Source organism: Pelecanus crispus, chromosome 2 (assembly GCF_030463565.1).
Source record: "Pelecanus crispus isolate bPelCri1 chromosome 2, bPelCri1.pri, whole genome shotgun sequence".
NCBI lineage: Eukaryota > Metazoa > Chordata > Aves > Pelecaniformes > Pelecanidae > Pelecanus > Pelecanus crispus.
This window is the reverse complement of record NC_134644.1, coordinates 174895361-174916373: the sequence shown is the minus strand read 5'-3', so window position 1 is coordinate 174916373 and position 21013 is coordinate 174895361. Positions and strand designations below refer to the sequence as shown.

The 21013-nt window shown below is 58.8% G+C and overlaps 5 protein-coding genes across 5 annotated transcripts; all 5 read left to right on the top strand.

Annotated features, from left to right (window-relative positions):
- Nucleotides 1-944: 944 nt before the first annotated feature.
- On the top strand, nt 945-1250 carry LOC142592866 (feather keratin 2-like). Its single transcript, XM_075704913.1, has one exon. It carries the CDS (start codon nt 945-947, stop codon nt 1248-1250), a length of 306 nt encoding a protein of 101 aa, XP_075561028.1.
- Nucleotides 1251-5530: 4280 nt separating this feature from the next.
- On the top strand, nt 5531-5836 carry LOC142592966 (feather keratin 2-like). The gene has a single exon (XM_075705811.1). The coding sequence runs from the start codon at nt 5531-5533 to the stop codon at nt 5834-5836; it is 306 nt and encodes a 101-aa protein (XP_075561926.1).
- A 4280-nt stretch (nt 5837-10116) lies between these two features.
- On the top strand, nt 10117-10422 carry LOC142592965 (feather keratin 2-like). Its single transcript, XM_075705810.1, has one exon. It carries the CDS (start codon nt 10117-10119, stop codon nt 10420-10422), a length of 306 nt encoding a protein of 101 aa, XP_075561925.1.
- Nucleotides 10423-14702: 4280 nt separating this feature from the next.
- LOC142592946 (feather keratin 2-like) lies at nt 14703-15008 on the top strand. Its single transcript, XM_075705701.1, has one exon. It carries the CDS (start codon nt 14703-14705, stop codon nt 15006-15008), a length of 306 nt encoding a protein of 101 aa, XP_075561816.1.
- A 4280-nt stretch (nt 15009-19288) lies between these two features.
- Nucleotides 19289-19594, top strand: LOC142592945 (feather keratin 2-like). Its single transcript, XM_075705700.1, has one exon. The coding sequence runs from the start codon at nt 19289-19291 to the stop codon at nt 19592-19594; it is 306 nt and encodes a 101-aa protein (XP_075561815.1).
- Nucleotides 19595-21013: the final 1419 nt, after the last annotated feature.

The following is a 21013-nucleotide window of genomic DNA, read 5'->3' as shown; positions in this document are numbered from 1 at the left end:
CAGGACAGCCTCCTGCTCTCGTAAGCAGCCCTCCTCTGCCTGCTTGCGCTGCCACCCCCACGGAAGGCCCCACACGCGCACAAGCCCAAACAGGCACGCTCCTTTCTCCCACCTACAACCTTACAAGCAACAGGGCCACTAGGGCACCCACACGGCACACCCAACGACTGGGAAAGGCCAAGCCTAAAGACAGGCTTAGTGAGCTGGCAGGAAGGTGGAGCGGGACCGAACGCCATGGAAGAGGCAGCCCCTCACGCCCCACACACCTCCAGAGCCCACACCAGCCTGACAGGCCTGCGACAAAATGGGGCCCCTCTTCACAACGCACCCACAAACCACACCACACAAATGCCATGACATGACCTCACTGACAAGACGACACCCCACCTCTCCTATGCTTTGGTCAGGTCTTCTGCCCGCCCTGACACGCACCATCAACACCAAGCCTTTGCCCTCTAATACTCGCACTTAAAAGCTGCCGACAGGCTCAAGTGGACGCATCCTCAAGAGGAGAACATGAAATTGCAGAACTGCGGCAACAAAGACACGCCCCACCTCATTACTCCCCAGGCTGTGGCACGCAAAAGCTGCTTGCTGCAAAAGGCTCTCATGCGCAAAGCCTGGCCCGCCCCTCCCGGACCAGCATAAAAGACGCACCAGCGCCTCTCTCCCTCACACACTTCTCCTCACCCCTTCTCCTCCAACGTCAACAAGGTGAGCCCCAACCCCCTTCTCCTCCTTTCTCCTGCCCCACCTGGCCCCTCTCTCCCACCACCCTCTGCCCACACCTTCACCAGCCACAAAGCCTCCCCACCGCCACGCTCCCCACCGCCACACAACACGCCTCCACGCTCCCCTGCCCTCCTGCAGCACCGCTCCTCGCACCCCCACGCCCCTCCGCTTCCTCAACACCCTCTCTTCCAGGGACCCTCCGCACCACAGACATGGCCTGCTACGACCTCTGCAACCCCTGCGGACCCACCCCGCTGGCTAACAGCTGCAACGAGCCCTGCGTCAGGCAGTGCGAGGACTCCCGCGTCGTCATCCAGCCTTCCACCGTGGTGGTCACCCTGCCAGGGCCCATCCTCACCTCCTTCCCCCAGAACACCGCCGTCGGATCCTCCACATCGGCTGCCGTGGGCAGCGCTCTCAGCGCCCAGGGAGTGCCCATCTCCGGCGGCTTCGGCTACGGCTACGGCTTCGGAGGCCTGGGCTGCTTCGGCGCCAGAAGAGCCTGCTACCCCTGCTAAGGGCCCTCGCCACCACCCCTGACACCAGCCACCCACCCCCTGGGAGCCACTTCATGGACTGAGGACGCACCGACGCGCTCTTGCTCGCACGCGGACCTGCCGTCCACACCTCTTCCTCTTCAGGCACCAAGCAAGGAAGCAGGGAAGGGGCTAGCACGGGCTGCCTGGAAACATGGCCCGTGTACATCCTCCTCTTCTCCCACTTCCTTCGTGGCGTCGCCCCTTCTGCTGCGTTAACTACTCTCTGCTGCAAACACCTTCTCACAAGACAAAGACCACCGGGGACCTCTGCTGTGCCGCTCCCACTGCGGGGCAGGAAGACCTCGGCGATCTGGCACAATCCACTCACGCAAAGGATTTTGTCTTATGGTTGCCCTACTTGCACCTCAGACTGGCTCTGCCCCACTCGGCGCTCCTGCCTTTTCACTCTTTTGCCTCAATAAAGATGTTCTGCATGCCAGCCTCAGACGCCTCCTCTTCCTTTCTTCTCCCAACGCTCTTCCAGCCTCACCCGGCACAAAGCCAGGGCTCAACAGGCCATTGCAATGCGTGCAAAAGGGACACTAGACCTCCCTTAGGAAGTATGACCCCAGCAACAACAACAGCACAGACCAGCAAAGCAGGGCTGCCAGCCCACCACACAAGCCCTTCACTTGCTCAAACAAAGCCTTGCATACGCTAATGCACGTCTACCCAGGCCTCTGACGCAAGATCCCCACAGCAGCACACACCTCAACAACTCTCTTCCCAGCACAACTCGCTGGCCAGCACAGCAAGCACAATCACAACAAACAGAATCATTTAGATAACAAGGAAACGCCGGAGATCACCTAGTTCAATGCAACCTGCTCAAGCAGGGTCAGCTCGAGCAGGCTCTCCATGACCATGGCCAGTCAGCTTTTCAGTCTCTCCAAGCATGGAGACTCCCAATACCTCTCTGCACAACCGCTTCCACTGCTTCACCACCCTCGCACTGAAAAACCCTTGCCTTCGCTGCCAAGGAAATGCCACGTCTTTGCAGCTTTCTCCATTCCCCCTTGCCCTGGCCGTGGGCACCCATCAGAAGGGCCTGACGCCCCTCAAATCATTCCCTCCCATCCCAGATTTAGACCTATCGATGACATCTCCCCGGCGCAGCCCTGCCTCCTGCCTGAAAAGCCTCCCAGCTCTCTCAGCTTCTCCTCGTGGGAAGGATGCTCCACTCCTTTCAGCGTCTTGGCGGCCCTGCACCAAACGCGCTCCAACAAGTCCATGTCCTTCTTCCACCTGGGAGCCTTCAACGGGACACGGGATTCCACACGGGGCCTCACCAGCGCTGAAGAGAGAGCAAGATCACCTCCTCCAACCTGCTGGCAACGCTCTTCCCAACGCCACCATCGAGACTCCGGGACTCTTCTGCCGCAAGGGTGCACGGCTGCCTCGCACTCACCTTGTTCTCCACCAGCACCACAAAGTCGTGCTCAGCAAAGCTGCTGTCCAGGCTATCGGCCCCCAGCATGGCCTGCTGCCCAGCGCCATTCCTCCCCAGAGGCAGGACTTTGCCTTTCCCCCACTTCAACTTCAGCAGATTCCTCTCCCTCCCGGTCTCCAGAACCTCCACATCCCTGTCAATGCTGGCACAACCAGACGGTGCATCAGACACTCCTCCACATTTTGCATCCTCTCACAACTTGCTGACGGGGGCACTCCGTCCCACTGACCATGTCACCGAGGACGATGTTGAACAGTGTTGGCCGCAACGATCCAAAACCGGGGCCACACCACTTGAGAATTGCCTCCAGATGCACTTTGGGCCACTCATCACAAGCCTCTGGGACCAGACCTTCAGCCACTTTGCACTCCACCTCACTGGCACCTTACGCACCCCCTACTCTCCTGGCTTGTCTAGCAGCACGCAAGGGGAGGAAGCATCAAAGGCTTCAGTAAAAGCTTGAGGTAAACACCAGACGTGGCGCTCTCCTCCCCCACAAAGCGACTCACGTCAACGTAGGGAGACACGGAGGTCAGAAAGCACGATTTCCCCTTCGTAAATGCATGCCGACAAGGCCCCATCACCTCCTTGTCCTTCCTGGCCTTGGCAGCTCTTTCCGGGTGCATTTCCTCCATCAGCTTCACATGAAACAGGGGCAGCATCTCCAGCCTCTACTGTCCCAGAGCCTCCCTCTTCAGCTTCTTCAAGATACAAGGGGTATGAGCTTTCTTCCAGGAACTGCCCACAGGCACCATGACCTTTCCAAGCTAGTGGAGAGCGATACCCCAAGGACAGCAGTCAGCACCCTCCGCTTTCGGGCATGCAACCCATCAGGCCCTGGGGACTTACGTGCACCCAGTCACACAGCACTCCTTCTTACCTCTTCTCATCTTCCTCGCCAACAAGCACTGCTCGCCTGACAAACAGCCTGCAAACGCTCACCTCGGCTCAACTGGGGCACGCCTTGCCATTCATCAACCCTTCCGCATCCATCCATCACCACCAGGGCCTCGGCTCTGCAGCCACGTGCTGCATGCTTGCCTCCAACTCCCCTCGCCAATCTCCAAATCCTCTTTCTGCCCGTCACACGCTGCGCAGAGAAATGGCCTCACCCCTCAGAGCTCACCCCAACACCACAACAAAAACCCTGCCTTCAACAGCCTTCCCCGCCTGACGCTCCCACTCGCCCTCTGCTTCTCGCCACACTCACGGGCTCTCCAGAAACTCACCTGCCCTTGCAGGGTGCCCCGTGTACAATCAGAGAGTCATTTGGGTTGGAAAACACCTTTAACATAATCGACCGCCACCGTTAACCTAACACAACCAAGTCCAACACTAAACCATGGCCCTAAGCCCCATGCCTCCACGTCTTTTCGATACCTCCCGCAATGATGACTCAACCACTTCCCTGGGCAGCCTGTTCCAGTGCTTCATAACCCTCTCAGTGAAGACATTTTTTGTAACAACCAAACTAAACCTCCCCTGGCGCAACTTGAGGCTCTTGCCTCTCGTCCTATCACTTCTTACTAGGGATAACAGACTGACACCCACCTCGCTACAACCTCCTGTCCGGTACTTGTACAGAGCGATAAGGTCTCCCTCAGCCGCCTTTTCCAGCAAAATAAACACACCCACTTCTCCCAACCACTCTTCCTAAGTCTTGAGGCTCTACATCCTTCACTGGCTTTGTTGCTCTTCTTTGGACGCATCACCCAGAGACCAAGCACCGCGTCACGCCAGAGCTCACGCCGCAAACATGACAAACCCAGCTAAGGGGAGTGCTACGGAAGGGCCAACACAAGCCTTTGGGGACTGCGGCAGGCCTCACCACAGCACAGGGCTGCCGAGCGCTCAACCAGGGCTGCCAGGACAGCCTCCTGCTCTCGTAAGCAGCCCTCCTCTGCCTGCTTGCGCTGCCACCCCCACGGAAGGCCCCACACGCGCACAAGCCCAAACAGGCACGCTCCTTTCTCCCACCTACAACCTTACAAGCAACAGGGCCACTAGGGCACCCACACGGCACACCCAACGACTGGGAAAGGCCAAGCCTAAAGACAGGCTTAGTGAGCTGGCAGGAAGGTGGAGCGGGACTGAACGCCATGGAAGAGGCAGCCCCTCACGCCCCACACACCTCCAGAGCCCACACCAGCCTGACAGGCCTGCGACAAAATGGGGCCCCTCTTCACAACGCACCCACAAACCACACCACACAAATGCCATGACATGACCTCACTGACAAGACGACACCCCACCTCTCCTATGCTTTGGTCAGGTCTTCTGCCCGCCCTGACACGCACCATCAACACCAAGCCTTTGCCCTCTAATACTCGCACTTAAAAGCTGCCGACAGGCTCAAGTGGACGCATCCTCAAGAGGAGAACATGAAATTGCAGAACTGCGGCAACAAAGACACGCCCCACCTCATTACTCCCCAGGCTGTGGCACGCAAAAGCTGCTTGCTGCAAAAGGCTCTCATGCGCAAAGCCTGGCCCGCCCCTCCCGGACCAGCATAAAAGACGCACCAGCGCCTCTCTCCCTCACACACTTCTCCTCACCCCTTCTCCTCCAACGTCAACAAGGTGAGCCCCAACCCCCTTCTCCTCCTTTCTCCTGCCCCACCTGGCCCCTCTCTCCCACCACCCTCTGCCCACACCTTCACCAGCCACAAAGCCTCCCCACCGCCACGCTCCCCACCGCCACACAACACGCCTCCACGCTCCCCTGCCCTCCTGCAGCACCGCTCCTCGCACCCCCACGCCCCTCCGCTTCCTCAACACCCTCTCTTCCAGGGACCCTCCGCACCACAGACATGGCCTGCTACGACCTCTGCAACCCCTGCGGACCCACCCCGCTGGCTAACAGCTGCAACGAGCCCTGCGTCAGGCAGTGCGAGGACTCCCGCGTCGTCATCCAGCCTCCCGCCGTGCTGGTCACCCTGCCAGGGCCCATCCTCAGCTCCTTCCCCCAGAACACCGCCGTCGGATCCTCCACATCGGCTGCCGTGGGCAGCGCTCTCAGCGCCCAGGGAGTGCCCATCTCCGGCGGCTTCGGCTACGGCTACGGCTTCGGAGGCCTGGGCTGCTTCGGCGCCAGAAGAGCCTGCTACCCCTGCTAAGGGCCCTCGCCACCACCCCTGACACCAGCCACCCACCCCCTGGGAGCCACTTCATGGACTGAGGACGCACCGACGCGCTCTTGCTCGCACGCGGACCTGCCGTCCACACCTCTTCCTCTTCAGGCACCAAGCAAGGAAGCAGGGAAGGGGCTAGCACGGGCTGCCTGGAAACATGGCCCGTGTACATCCTCCTCTTCTCCCACTTCCTTCGTGGCGTCGCCCCTTCTGCTGCGTTAACTACTCTCTGCTGCAAACACCTTCTCACAAGACAAAGACCACCGGGGACCTCTGCTGTGCCGCTCCCACTGCGGGGCAGGAAGACCTCGGCGATCTGGCACAATCCACTCACGCAAAGGATTTTGTCTTATGGTTGCCCTACTTGCACCTCAGACTGGCTCTGCCCCACTCGGCGCTCCTGCCTTTTCACTCTTTTGCCTCAATAAAGATGTTCTGCATGCCAGCCTCAGACGCCTCCTCTTCCTTTCTTCTCCCAACGCTCTTCCAGCCTCACCCGGCACAAAGCCAGGGCTCAACAGGCCATTGCAATGCGTGCAAAAGGGACACTAGACCTCCCTTAGGAAGTATGACCCCAGCAACAACAACAGCACAGACCAGCAAAGCAGGGCTGCCAGCCCACCACACAAGCCCTTCACTTGCTCAAACAAAGCCTTGCATACGCTAATGCACGTCTACCCAGGCCTCTGACGCAAGATCCCCACAGCAGCACACACCTCAACAACTCTCTTCCCAGCACAACTCGCTGGCCAGCACAGCAAGCACAATCACAACAAACAGAATCATTTAGATAACAAGGAAACGCCGGAGATCACCTAGTTCAATGCAACCTCCTCAAGCAGGGTCAGCTCGAGCAGGCTCTCCATGACCATGGCCAGTCAGCTTTTCAGTCTCTCCAAGCATGGAGACTCCCAATACCTCTCTGCACAACCGCTTCCACTGCTTCACCACCCTCGCACTGAAAAACCCTTGCCTTCGCTGCCAAGGAAATGCCACGTCTTTGCAGCTTTCTCCATTCCCCCTTGCCCTGGCCGTGGGCACCCATCAGAAGGGCCTGACGCCCCTCAAATCATTCCCTCCCATCCCAGATTTAGACCTATCGATGACATCTCCCCGGCGCAGCCCTGCCTCCTGCCTGAAAAGCCTCCCAGCTCTCTCAGCTTCTCCTCGTGGGAAGGATGCTCCACTCCTTTCAGCGTCTTGGCGGCCCTGCACCAAACGCGCTCCAACAAGTCCATGTCCTTCTTCCACCTGGGAGCCTTCAACGGGACACGGGATTCCACACGGGGCCTCACCAGCGCTGAAGAGAGAGCAAGATCACCTCCTCCAACCTGCTGGCAACGCTCTTCCCAACGCCACCATCGAGACTCCGGGACTCTTCTGCCGCAAGGGTGCACGGCTGCCTCGCACTCACCTTGTTCTCCACCAGCACCACAAAGTCGTGCTCAGCAAAGCTGCTGTCCAGGCTATCGGCCCCCAGCATGGCCTGCTGCCCAGCGCCATTCCTCCCCAGAGGCAGGACTTTGCCTTTCCCCCACTTCAACTTCAGCAGATTCCTCTCCCTCCCGGTCTCCAGAACCTCCACATCCCTGTCAATGCTGGCACAACCAGACGGTGCATCAGACACTCCTCCACATTTTGCATCCTCTCACAACTTGCTGACGGGGGCACTCCGTCCCACTGACCATGTCACCGAGGACGATGTTGAACAGTGTTGGCCGCAACGATCCAAAACCGGGGCCACACCACTTGAGAATTGCCTCCAGATGCACTTTGGGCCACTCATCACAAGCCTCTGGGACCAGACCTTCAGCCACTTTGCACTCCACCTCACTGGCACCTTACGCACCCCCTACTCTCCTGGCTTGTCTAGCAGCACGCAAGGGGAGGAAGCATCAAAGGCTTCAGTAAAAGCTTGAGGTAAACACCAGACGTGGCGCTCTCCTCCCCCACAAAGCGACTCACGTCAACGTAGGGAGACACGGAGGTCAGAAAGCACGATTTCCCCTTCGTAAATGCATGCCGACAAGGCCCCATCACCTCCTTGTCCTTCCTGGCCTTGGCAGCTCTTTCCGGGTGCATTTCCTCCATCAGCTTCACATGAAACAGGGGCAGCATCTCCAGCCTCTACTGTCCCAGAGCCTCCCTCTTCAGCTTCTTCAAGATACAAGGGGTATGAGCTTTCTTCCAGGAACTGCCCACAGGCACCATGACCTTTCCAAGCTAGTGGAGAGCGATACCCCAAGGACAGCAGTCAGCACCCTCCGCTTTCGGGCATGCAACCCATCAGGCCCTGGGGACTTACGTGCACCCAGTCACACAGCACTCCTTCTTACCTCTTCTCATCTTCCTCGCCAACAAGCACTGCTCGCCTGACAAACAGCCTGCAAACGCTCACCTCGGCTCAACTGGGGCACGCCTTGCCATTCATCAACCCTTCCGCATCCATCCATCACCACCAGGGCCTCGGCTCTGCAGCCACGTGCTGCATGCTTGCCTCCAACTCCCCTCGCCAATCTCCAAATCCTCTTTCTGCCCGTCACACGCTGCGCAGAGAAATGGCCTCACCCCTCAGAGCTCACCCCAACACCACAACAAAAACCCTGCCTTCAACAGCCTTCCCCGCCTGACGCTCCCACTCGCCCTCTGCTTCTCGCCACACTCACGGGCTCTCCAGAAACTCACCTGCCCTTGCAGGGTGCCCCGTGTACAATCAGAGAGTCATTTGGGTTGGAAAACACCTTTAACATAATCGACCGCCACCGTTAACCTAACACAACCAAGTCCAACACTAAACCATGGCCCTAAGCCCCATGCCTCCACGTCTTTTCGATACCTCCCGCAATGATGACTCAACCACTTCCCTGGGCAGCCTGTTCCAGTGCTTCATAACCCTCTCAGTGAAGACATTTTTTGTAACAACCAAACTAAACCTCCCCTGGCGCAACTTGAGGCTCTTGCCTCTCGTCCTATCACTTCTTACTAGGGATAACAGACTGACACCCACCTCGCTACAACCTCCTGTCCGGTACTTGTACAGAGCGATAAGGTCTCCCTCAGCCGCCTTTTCCAGCAAAATAAACACACCCACTTCTCCCAACCACTCTTCCTAAGTCTTGAGGCTCTACATCCTTCACTGGCTTTGTTGCTCTTCTTTGGACGCATCACCCAGAGACCAAGCACCGCGTCACGCCAGAGCTCACGCCGCAAACATGACAAACCCAGCTAAGGGGAGTGCTACGGAAGGGCCAACACAAGCCTTTGGGGACTGCGGCAGGCCTCACCACAGCACAGGGCTGCCGAGCGCTCAACCAGGGCTGCCAGGACAGCCTCCTGCTCTCGTAAGCAGCCCTCCTCTGCCTGCTTGCGCTGCCACCCCCACGGAAGGCCCCACACGCGCACAAGCCCAAACAGGCACGCTCCTTTCTCCCACCTACAACCTTACAAGCAACAGGGCCACTAGGGCACCCACACGGCACACCCAACGACTGGGAAAGGCCAAGCCTAAAGACAGGCTTAGTGAGCTGGCAGGAAGGTGGAGCGGGACTGAACGCCATGGAAGAGGCAGCCCCTCACGCCCCACACACCTCCAGAGCCCACACCAGCCTGACAGGCCTGCGACAAAATGGGGCCCCTCTTCACAACGCACCCACAAACCACACCACACAAATGCCATGACATGACCTCACTGACAAGACGACACCCCACCTCTCCTATGCTTTGGTCAGGTCTTCTGCCCGCCCTGACACGCACCATCAACACCAAGCCTTTGCCCTCTAATACTCGCACTTAAAAGCTGCCGACAGGCTCAAGTGGACGCATCCTCAAGAGGAGAACATGAAATTGCAGAACTGCGGCAACAAAGACACGCCCCACCTCATTACTCCCCAGGCTGTGGCACGCAAAAGCTGCTTGCTGCAAAAGGCTCTCATGCGCAAAGCCTGGCCCGCCCCTCCCGGACCAGCATAAAAGACGCACCAGCGCCTCTCTCCCTCACACACTTCTCCTCACCCCTTCTCCTCCAACGTCAACAAGGTGAGCCCCAACCCCCTTCTCCTCCTTTCTCCTGCCCCACCTGGCCCCTCTCTCCCACCACCCTCTGCCCACACCTTCACCAGCCACAAAGCCTCCCCACCGCCACGCTCCCCACCGCCACACAACACGCCTCCACGCTCCCCTGCCCTCCTGCAGCACCGCTCCTCGCACCCCCACGCCCCTCCGCTTCCTCAACACCCTCTCTTCCAGGGACCCTCCGCACCACAGACATGGCCTGCTACGACCTCTGCAACCCCTGCGGACCCACCCCGCTGGCTAACAGCTGCAACGAGCCCTGCGTCAGGCAGTGCGAGGACTCCCGCGTCGTCATCCAGCCTCCCGCCGTGCTGGTCACCCTGCCAGGGCCCATCCTCAGCTCCTTCCCCCAGAACACCGCCGTCGGATCCTCCACATCGGCTGCCGTGGGCAGCGCTCTCAGCGCCCAGGGAGTGCCCATCTCCGGCGGCTTCGGCTACGGCTACGGCTTCGGAGGCCTGGGCTGCTTCGGCGCCAGAAGAGCCTGCTACCCCTGCTAAGGGCCCTCGCCACCACCCCTGACACCAGCCACCCACCCCCTGGGAGCCACTTCATGGACTGAGGACGCACCGACGCGCTCTTGCTCGCACGCGGACCTGCCGTCCACACCTCTTCCTCTTCAGGCACCAAGCAAGGAAGCAGGGAAGGGGCTAGCACGGGCTGCCTGGAAACATGGCCCGTGTACATCCTCCTCTTCTCCCACTTCCTTCGTGGCGTCGCCCCTTCTGCTGCGTTAACTACTCTCTGCTGCAAACACCTTCTCACAAGACAAAGACCACCGGGGACCTCTGCTGTGCCGCTCCCACTGCGGGGCAGGAAGACCTCGGCGATCTGGCACAATCCACTCACGCAAAGGATTTTGTCTTATGGTTGCCCTACTTGCACCTCAGACTGGCTCTGCCCCACTCGGCGCTCCTGCCTTTTCACTCTTTTGCCTCAATAAAGATGTTCTGCATGCCAGCCTCAGACGCCTCCTCTTCCTTTCTTCTCCCAACGCTCTTCCAGCCTCACCTGGCACAAAGCCAGGGCTCAACAGGCCATTGCAATGCGTGCAAAAGGGACACTAGACCTCCCTTAGGAAGTATGACCCCAGCAACAACAACAGCACAGACCAGCAAAGCAGGGCTGCCAGCCCACCACACAAGCCCTTCACTTGCTCAAACAAAGCCTTGCATACGCTAATGCACGTCTACCCAGGCCTCTGACGCAAGATCCCCACAGCAGCACACACCTCAACAACTCTCTTCCCAGCACAACTCGCTGGCCAGCACAGCAAGCACAATCACAACAAACAGAATCATTTAGATAACAAGGAAACGCTGGAGATCACCTAGTTCAATGCAACCTGCTCAAGCAGGGTCAGCTCGAGCAGGCTCTCCACGACCATGGCCAGTCAGCTTTTCAGTCTCTCCAAGCATGGAGACTCCCAACACCTCTCTGCACAACCGCTTCCACTGCTTCACCACCCTCGCACTGAAAAACCCTTGCCTTCGCTGCCAAGGAAATGCCACGTCTTTGCAGCTTTCTCCATTCCCCCTTGCCCTGGCCGTGGGCACCCATCAGAAGGGCCTGACGCCCCTCAAATCATTCCCTCCCATCCCAGATTTAGACCTATCGATGACATCTCCCCGGCGCAGCCCTGCCTCCTGCCTGAAAAGCCTCCCAGCTCTCTCAGCTTCTCCTCGTGGGAAGGATGCTCCACTCCTTTCAGCGTCTTGGCGGCCCTGCACCAAACGCGCTCCAACAAGTCCATGTCCTTCTTCCACCTGGGAGCCTTCAACGGGACACGGGATTCCACACGGGGCCTCACCAGCGCTGAAGAGAGAGCAAGATCACCTCCTCCAACCTGCTGGCAACGCTCTTCCCAACGCCACCATCGAGACTCCGGGGCTCTTCTGCCGCAAGGGTGCACGGCTGCCTCGCACTCACCTTGTTCTCCACCAGCACCACAAAGTCGTGCTCAGCAAAGCTGCTGTCCAGGCTATCGGCCCCCAGCATGGCCTGCTGCCCAGCGCCATTCCTCCCCAGAGGCAGGACTTTGCCTTTCCCCCTCTTCAACTTCAGCAGATTCCTCTCCCTCCCGGTCTCCAGAACCTCCACATCCCTGTCAATGCTGGCACAACCAGACGGTGCATCAGACACTCCTCCACATTTTGCATCCTCTCACAACTTGCTGACAGGGGCACTCCGTCCCACTGACCGTGTCACTGAGGACGATGTTGAACAGTGTTGGCCACAACGATCCAAGTCCTGGGCTACACCACTTGAGAATTGCCTCCAGATGCACTTTGGGCCACTCATCACAAGCCTCTGGGACCAGACCTTCAGCCACTTTGCACTCCACCTCACTGGCACCTTACGCACCCCCTACTCTCCTGGCTTGTCTAGCAGCACGCAAGGGGAGGAAGCATCAAAGGCTTCAGTAAAAGCTTGAGGTAAACACCAGACGTGGCGCTCTCCTCCCCCACAAAGCGACTCACGTCAACGTAGGGAGACACGGAGGTCAGAAAGCACGATTTCCCCTTCGTAAATGCATGCCGACAAGGCCCCATCACCTCCTTGTCCTTCCTGGCCTTGGCAGCTCTTTCCGGGTGCATTTCCTCCATCAGCTTCACATGAAACAGGGGCAGCATCTCCAGCCTCTACTGTCCCAGAGCCTCCCTCTTCAGCTTCTTCAAGATACAAGGGGTATGAGCTTTCTTCCAGGAACTGCCCACAGGCACCATGACCTTTCCAAGCTAGTGGAGAGCGATACCCCAAGGACAGCACTCAGCACCCTCCGCATTCGGGCATGCAACCCATCAGGCCCTGGGGACTTACGTGCACCCAGTCACACAGCACTCCTTCTTACCTCTTCTCATCTTCCTCGCCAACAAGCACTGCTCGCCTGACAAACAGCCTGCAAACGCTCACCTCGGCTCAACTGGGGCACGCCTTGCCATTCATCAACCCTTCCGCAACCATCCATCACCACCAGGGCCTCGGCTCTGCAGCCACGTGCTGCATGCTTGCCTCCAACTCCCCTCGCCAATCTCCAAATCCTCTTTCTGCCCGTCACACGCTGCGCAGAGAAATGGCCTCACCCCTCAGAGCTCACCCCAACACCACAACAAAAACCCTGCCTTCAACAGCCTTCCCCGCCTGACGCTCCCACTCACCCTCTGCTTCTCGCCACACTCACGGGCTCTCCAGAAACTCACCTGCCCTTGCAGGGTGCCCCGTGTACAATCAGAGAGTCATTTGGGTTGGAAAACACCTTTAACATAATCGACCGCCACCGTTAACCTAACACAACCAAGTCCAACACTAAACCATGGCCCTAAGCCCCATGCCTCCACGTCTTTTCGATACCTCCCGCAATGATGACTCAACCACTTCCCTGGGCAGCCTGTTCCAGTGCTTCATAACCCTCTCAGTGAAGACATTTTTTGTAACAACCAAACTAAACCTCCCCTGGCGCAACTTGAGGCTCTTGCCTCTCGTCCTATCACTTCTTACTAGGGATAACAGACTGACACCCACCTCGCTACAACCTCCTGTCCGGTACTTGTACAGAGCGATAAGGTCTCCCTCAGCCGCCTTTTCCAGCAAAATAAACACACCCACTTCTCCCAACCACTCTTCCTAAGTCTTGAGGCTCTACATCCTTCACTGGCTTTGTTGCTCTTCTTTGGACGCATCACCCAGAGACCAAGCACCGCGTCACGCCAGAGCTCACGCCGCAAACATGACAAACCCAGCTAAGGGGAGTGCTACGGAAGGGCCAACACAAGCCTTTGGGGACTGCGGCAGGCCTCACCACAGCACAGGGCTGCCGAGCGCTCAACCAGGGCTGCCAGGACAGCCTCCTGCTCTCGTAAGCAGCCCTCCTCTGCCTGCTTGCGCTGCCACCCCCACGGAAGGCCCCACACGCGCACAAGCCCAAACAGGCACGCTCCTTTCTCCCACCTACAACCTTACAAGCAACAGGGCCACTAGGGCACCCACACGGCACACCCAACGACTGGGAAAGGCCAAGCCTAAAGACAGGCTTAGTGAGCTGGCAGGAAGGTGGAGCGGGACTGAACGCCATGGAAGAGGCAGCCCCTCACGCCCCACACACCTCCAGAGCCCACACCAGCCTGACAGGCCTGCGACAAAATGGGGCCCCTCTTCACAACGCACCCACAAACCACACCACACAAATGCCATGACATGACCTCACTGACAAGACGACACCCCACCTCTCCTATGCTTTGGTCAGGTCTTCTGCCCGCCCTGACACGCACCATCAACACCAAGCCTTTGCCCTCTAATACTCGCACTTAAAAGCTGCCGACAGGCTCAAGTGGACGCATCCTCAAGAGGAGAACATGAAATTGCAGAACTGCGGCAACAAAGACACGCCCCACCTCATTACTCCCCAGGCTGTGGCACGCAAAAGCTGCTTGCTGCAAAAGGCTCTCATGCGCAAAGCCTGGCCCGCCCCTCCCGGACCAGCATAAAAGACGCACCAGCGCCTCTCTCCCTCACACACTTCTCCTCACCCCTTCTCCTCCAACGTCAACAAGGTGAGCCCCAACCCCCTTCTCCTCCTTTCTCCTGCCCCACCTGGCCCCTCTCTCCCACCACCCTCTGCCCACACCTTCACCAGCCACAAAGCCTCCCCACCGCCACGCTCCCCACCGCCACACAACACGCCTCCACGCTCCCCTGCCCTCCTGCAGCACCGCTCCTCGCACCCCCACGCCCCTCCGCTTCCTCAACACCCTCTCTTCCAGGGACCCTCCGCACCACAGACATGGCCTGCTACGACCTCTGCAACCCCTGCGGACCCACCCCGCTGGCTAACAGCTGCAACGAGCCCTGCGTCAGGCAGTGCGAGGACTCCCGCGTCGTCATCCAGCCTTCCACCGTGGTGGTCACCCTGCCAGGGCCCATCCTCAGCTCCTTCCCCCAGAACACCGCCGTCGGATCCTCCACATCGGCTGCCGTGGGCAGCGCTCTCAGCGCCCAGGGAGTGCCCATCTCCGGCGGCTTCGGCTACGGCTACGGCTTCGGAGGCCTGGGCTGCTTCGGCGCCAGAAGAGCCTGCTACCCCTGCTAAGGGCCCTCACCACCACCCCTGACACCAGCCACCCACCCCCTGGGAGCCACTTCATGGACTGAGGACGCACCGACGCGCTCTTGCTCGCACGCGGACCTGCCGTCCACACCTCTTCCTCTTCAGGCACCAAGCAAGGAAGCAGGGAAGGGGCTAGCACGGGCTGCCTGGAAACATGGCCCGTGTACATCCTCCTCTTCTCCCACTTCCTTCGTGGCGTCGCCCCTTCTGCTGCGTTAACTACTCTCTGCTGCAAACACCTTCTCACAAGACAAAGACCACCGGGGACCTCTGCTGTGCCGCTCCCACTGCGGGGCAGGAAGACCTCGGCGATCTGGCACAATCCACTCACGCAAAGGATTTTGTCTTATGGTTGCCCTACTTGCACCTCAGACTGGCTCTGCCCCACTCGGCGCTCCTGCCTTTTCACTCTTTTGCCTCAATAAAGATGTTCTGCATGCCAGCCTCAGACGCCTCCTCTTCCTTTCTTCTCCCAACGCTCTTCCAGCCTCACCCGGCACAAAGCCAGGGCTCAACAGGCCATTGCAATGCGTGCAAAAGGGACACTAGACCTCCCTTAGGAAGTATGACCCCAGCAACAACAACAGCACAGACCAGCAAAGCAGGGCTGCCAGCCCACCACACAAGCCCTTCACTTGCTCAAACAAAGCCTTGCATACGCTAATGCACGTCTACCCAGGCCTCTGACGCAAGATCCCCACAGCAGCACACACCTCAACAACTCTCTTCCCAGCACAACTCGCTGGCCAGCACAGCAAGCACAATCACAACAAACAGAATCATTTAGATAACAAGGAAACGCCGGAGATCACCTAGTTCAATGCAACCTCCTCAAGCAGGGTCAGCTCGAGCAGGCTCTCCACGACCATGGCCAGTCAGCTTTTCAGTCTCTCCAAGCATGGAGACTCCCAATACCTCTCTGCACAACCGCTTCCACTGCTTCACCACCCTCGCACTGAAAAACCCTTGCCTTCGCTGCCAAGGAAATGCCACGTCTTTGCAGCTTTCTCCATTCCCCCTTGCCCTGGCCGTGGGCACCCATCAGAAGGGCCTGACGCCCCTCAAATCATTCCCTCCCATCCCAGATTTAGACCTATCGATGACATCTCCCCGGCGCAGCCCTGCCTCCTGCCTGAAAAGCCTCCCAGCTCTCTCAGCTTCTCCTCGTGGGAAGGATGCTCCACTCCTTTCAGCGTCTTGGCGGCCCTGCACCAAACGCGCTCCAACAAGTCCATGTCCTTCTTCCACCTGGGAGCCTTCAACGGGACACGGGATTCCACACGGGGCCTCACCAGCGCTGAAGAGAGAGCAAGATCACCTCCTCCAACCTGCTGGCAACGCTCTTCCCAACGCCACCATCGAGACTCCGGGGCTCTTCTGCCGCAAGGGTGCACGGCTGCCTCGCACTCACCTTGTTCTCCACCAGCACCACAAAGTCGTGCTCAGCAAAGCTGCTGTCCAGGCTATCGGCCCCCAGCATGGCCTGCTGCCCAGCGCCATTCCTCCCCAGAGGCAGGACTTTGCCTTTCCCCCTCTTCAACTTCAGCAGATTCCTCTCCCTCCCGGTCTCCAGAACCTCCACATCCCTGTCAATGCTGGCACAACCAGACGGTGCCTCAGACACTCCTCCACATTTTGCATCCTCTCACAACTTGCTGACGGGGGCACTCCGTCCCACTGACCATGTCACCGAGGACGATGTTGAACAGTGTTGGCCGCAACGATCCAAAACCGGGGCCACACCACTTGAGAATTGCCTCCAGATGCACTTTGGGCCACTCATCACAAGCCTCTGGGACCAGACCTTCAGCCACTTTGCACTCCACCTCACTGGCACCTTACGCACCCCCTACTCTCCTGGCTTGTCTAGCAGCACGCAAGGGGAGGAAGCATCAAAGGCTTCAGTAAAAGCTTGAGGTAAACACCAGACGTGGCGCTCTCCTCCCCCACAAAGCGACTCACGTCAACGTAGGGAGACACGGAGGTCAGAAAGCACGATTTCCCCTTCATAAATGCATGCCGACAAGGCCCCATCACCTCCTTGTCCTTCCTGGCCTTGGCAGCTCTTTCCGGGTGCATTTCCTCCATCAGCTTCACATGAAACAGGGGCAGCATCTCCAGCCTCTACTGTCCCAGAGCCTCCCTCTTCAGCTTCTTCAAGATACAAGGGGTATGAGCTTTCTTCCAGGAACTGCCCACAGGCACCATGACCTTTCCAAGCTAGTGGAGAGCGATACCCCAAGGACAGCACTCAGCACCCTCCGCATTCGGGCATGCAACCCATCAGGCCCTGGGGACTTACGTGCACCCAGTCACACAGCACTCCTTCTTACCTCTTCTCATCTTCCTCGCCAACAAGCACTGCTCGCCTGACAAACAGCCTGCAAACGCTCACCTCGGCTCAACTGGGGCACGCCTTGCCATTCATCAACCCTTCCGCATCCATCCATCACCACCAGGGCCTCGGCTCTGCAGCCACGTGCTGCATGCTTGCCTCCAACTCCCCTCGCCAATCTCCAAATCCTCTTTCTGCCCGTCACACGCTGCGCAGAGAAATGGCCTCACCCCTCAGAGCTCACCCCAACACCACAACAAAAACCCTGCCTTCAACAGCCTTCCCCGCCTGACGCTCCCACTCACCCTCTGCTTCTCGCCACACTCACGGGCTCTCCAGAAACTCACCTGCCCTTGCAGGGTGCCCCGTGTACAATCAGAGAGTCATTTGGGTTGGAAAACACCTTTAACATAATCGACCGCCACCGTTAACCTAACACAACCAAGTCCAACACTAAACCATGGCCCTAAGCCCCATGCCTCCACGTCTTTTCGATACCTCCCGCAATGATGACTCAACCACTTCCCTGGGCAGCCTGTTCCAGTGCTTCATAACCCTCTCAGTGAAGACATTTTTTGTAACAACCAAACTAAACCTCCCCTGGCGCAACTTGAGGCTCTTGCCTCTCGTCCTATCACTTCTTACTAGGGATAACAGACTGACACCCACCTCGCTACAACCTCCTGTCCGGTACTTGTACAGAGCGATAAGGTCTCCCTCAGCCGCCTTTTCCAGCAAAATAAACACACCCACTTCTCCCAACCACTCTTCCTAAGTCTTGAGGCTCTACATCCTTCACTGGCTTTGTTGCTCTTCTTTGGACGCATCACCCAGAGACCAAGCACCGCGTCACGCCAGAGCTCACGCCGCAAACATGACAAACCCAGCTAAGGGGAGTGCTACGGAAGGGCCAACACAAGCCTTTGGGGACTGCGGCAGGCCTCACCACAGCACAGGGCTGCCGAGCGCTCAACCAGGGCTGCCAGGACAGCCTCCTGCTCTCGTAAGCAGCCCTCCTCTGCCTGCTTGCGCTGCCACCCCCACGGAAGGCCCCACACGCGCACAAGCCCAAACAGGCACGCTCCTTTCTCCCACCTACAACCTTACAAGCAACAGGGCCACTAGGGCACCCACACGGCACACCCAACGACTGGGAAAGGCCAAGCCTAAAGACAGGCTTAGTGAGCTGGCAGGAAGGTGGAGCGGGACCGAACGCCATGGAAGAGGCAGCCCCTCACGCCCCACACACCTCCAGAGCCCACACCAGCCTGACAGGCCTGCGACAAAATGGGGCCCCTCTTCACAACGCACCCACAAACCACACCACACAAATGCCATGACATGACCTCACTGACAAGACGACACCCCACCTCTCCTATGCTTTGGTCAGGTCTTCTGCCCGCCCTGACACGCACCATCAACACCAAGCCTTTGCCCTCTAATACTCGCACTTAAAAGCTGCCGACAGGCTCAAGTGGACGCATCCTCAAGAGGAGAACATGAAATTGCAGAACTGCGGCAACAAAGACACGCCCCACCTCATTACTCCCCAGGCTGTGGCACGCAAAAGCTGCTTGCTGCAAAAGGCTCTCATGCGCAAAGCCTGGCCCGCCCCTCCCGGACCAGCATAAAAGACGCACCAGCGCCTCTCTCCCTCACACACTTCTCCTCACCCCTTCTCCTCCAACGTCAACAAGGTGAGCCCCAACCCCCTTCTCCTCCTTTCTCCTGCCCCACCTGGCCCCTCTCTCCCACCACCCTCTGCCCACACCTTCACCAGCCACAAAGCCTCCCCACCGCCACGCTCCCCACCGCCACACAACACGCCTCCACGCTCCCCTGCCCTCCTGCAGCACCGCTCCTCGCACCCCCACGCCCCTCCGCTTCCTCAACACCCTCTCTTCCAGGGACCCTCCGCACCACAGACATGGCCTGCTACGACCTCTGCAACCCCTGCGGACCCACCCCGCTGGCTAACAGCTGCAACGAGCCCTGCGTCAGGCAGTGCGAGGACTCCCGCGTCGTCATCCAGCCTTCCACCGTGGTGGTCACCCTGCCAGGGCCCATCCTCAGCTCCTTCCCCCAGAACACCGCCGTCGGATCCTCCACATCGGCTGCCGTGGGCAGCGCTCTCAGCGCCCAGGGAGTGCCCATCTCCGGCGGCTTCGGCTACGGCTACGGCTTCGGAGGCCTGGGCTGCTTCGGCGCCAGAAGAGCCTGCTACCCCTGCTAAGGGCCCTCGCCACCACCCCTGACACCAGCCACCCACCCCCTGGGAGCCACTTCATGGACTGAGGACGCACCGACGCGCTCTTGCTCGCACGCGGACCTGCCGTCCACACCTCTTCCTCTTCAGGCACCAAGCAAGGAAGCAGGGAAGGGGCTAGCACGGGCTGCCTGGAAACATGGCCCGTGTACATCCTCCTCTTCTCCCACTTCCTTCGTGGCGTCGCCCCTTCTGCTGCGTTAACTACTCTCTGCTGCAAACACCTTCTCACAAGACAAAGACCACCGGGGACCTCTGCTGTGCCGCTCCCACTGCGGGGCAGGAAGACCTCGGCGATCTGGCACAATCCACTCACGCAAAGGATTTTGTCTTATGGTTGCCCTACTTGCACCTCAGACTGGCTCTGCCCCACTCGGCGCTCCTGCCTTTTCACTCTTTTGCCTCAATAAAGATGTTCTGCATGCCAGCCTCAGACGCCTCCTCTTCCTTTCTTCTCCCAACGCTCTTCCAGCCTCACCTGGCACAAAGCCAGGGCTCAACAGGCCATTGCAATGCGTGCAAAAGGGACACTAGACCTCCCTTAGGAAGTATGACCCCAGCAACAACAACAGCACAGACCAGCAAAGCAGGGCTGCCAGCCCACCACACAAGCCCTTCACTTGCTCAAACAAAGCCTTGCATACGCTAATGCACGTCTACCCAGGCCTCTGACGCAAGATCCCCACAGCAGCACACACCTCAACAACTCTCTTCCCAGCACAACTCGCTGGCCAGCACAGCAAGCACAATCACAACAAACAGAATCATTTAGATAACAAGGAAACGCCGGAGATCACCTAGTTCAATGCAACCTCCTCAAGCAGGGTCAGCTCGAGCAGGCTCTCCACGACCATGGCCAGTCAGCTTTTCAGTCTCTCCAAGCATGGAGACTCCCAATACCTCTCTGCACAACCGCTTCCACTGCTTCACCACCCTCGCACTGAAAAACCCTTGCCTTCGCTGCCAAGGAAATGCCACGTCTTTGCAGCTTTCTCCATTCCCCCTTGCCCTGGCCGTGGGCACCCATCAGAAGGGCCTGACGCCCCTCAAATCATTCCCTCCCATCCCAGATTTAGACCTATCGATGACATCTCCCCGGCGCAGCCCTGCCTCCTGCCTGAAAAGCCTCCCAGCTCTCTCAGCTTCTCCTCGTGGGAAGGATGCTCCACTCCTTTCAGCGTCTTGGCGGCCCTGCACCAAACGCGCTCCAACAAGTCCATGTCCTTCTTCCACCTGGGAGCCTTCAACGGGACACGGGATTCCACACGGGGCCTCACCAGCGCTGAAGAGAGAGCAAGATCACCTCCTCCAACCTGCTGGCAACGCTCTTCCCAACGCCACCATCGAGACTCCGGGGCTCTTCTGCCGCAAGGGTGCACGGCTGCC

Coding starts and splice junctions, on each gene's coding strand:
- LOC142592866 (XM_075704913.1), top strand. CDS start 945: ATGGCCTGCTACGACCTCTGCAACCCCTGCGGACCCACCCCGCTGGCT.
- LOC142592966 (XM_075705811.1), top strand. CDS start 5,531: ATGGCCTGCTACGACCTCTGCAACCCCTGCGGACCCACCCCGCTGGCT.
- LOC142592965 (XM_075705810.1), top strand. CDS start 10,117: ATGGCCTGCTACGACCTCTGCAACCCCTGCGGACCCACCCCGCTGGCT.
- LOC142592946 (XM_075705701.1), top strand. CDS start 14,703: ATGGCCTGCTACGACCTCTGCAACCCCTGCGGACCCACCCCGCTGGCT.
- LOC142592945 (XM_075705700.1), top strand. CDS start 19,289: ATGGCCTGCTACGACCTCTGCAACCCCTGCGGACCCACCCCGCTGGCT.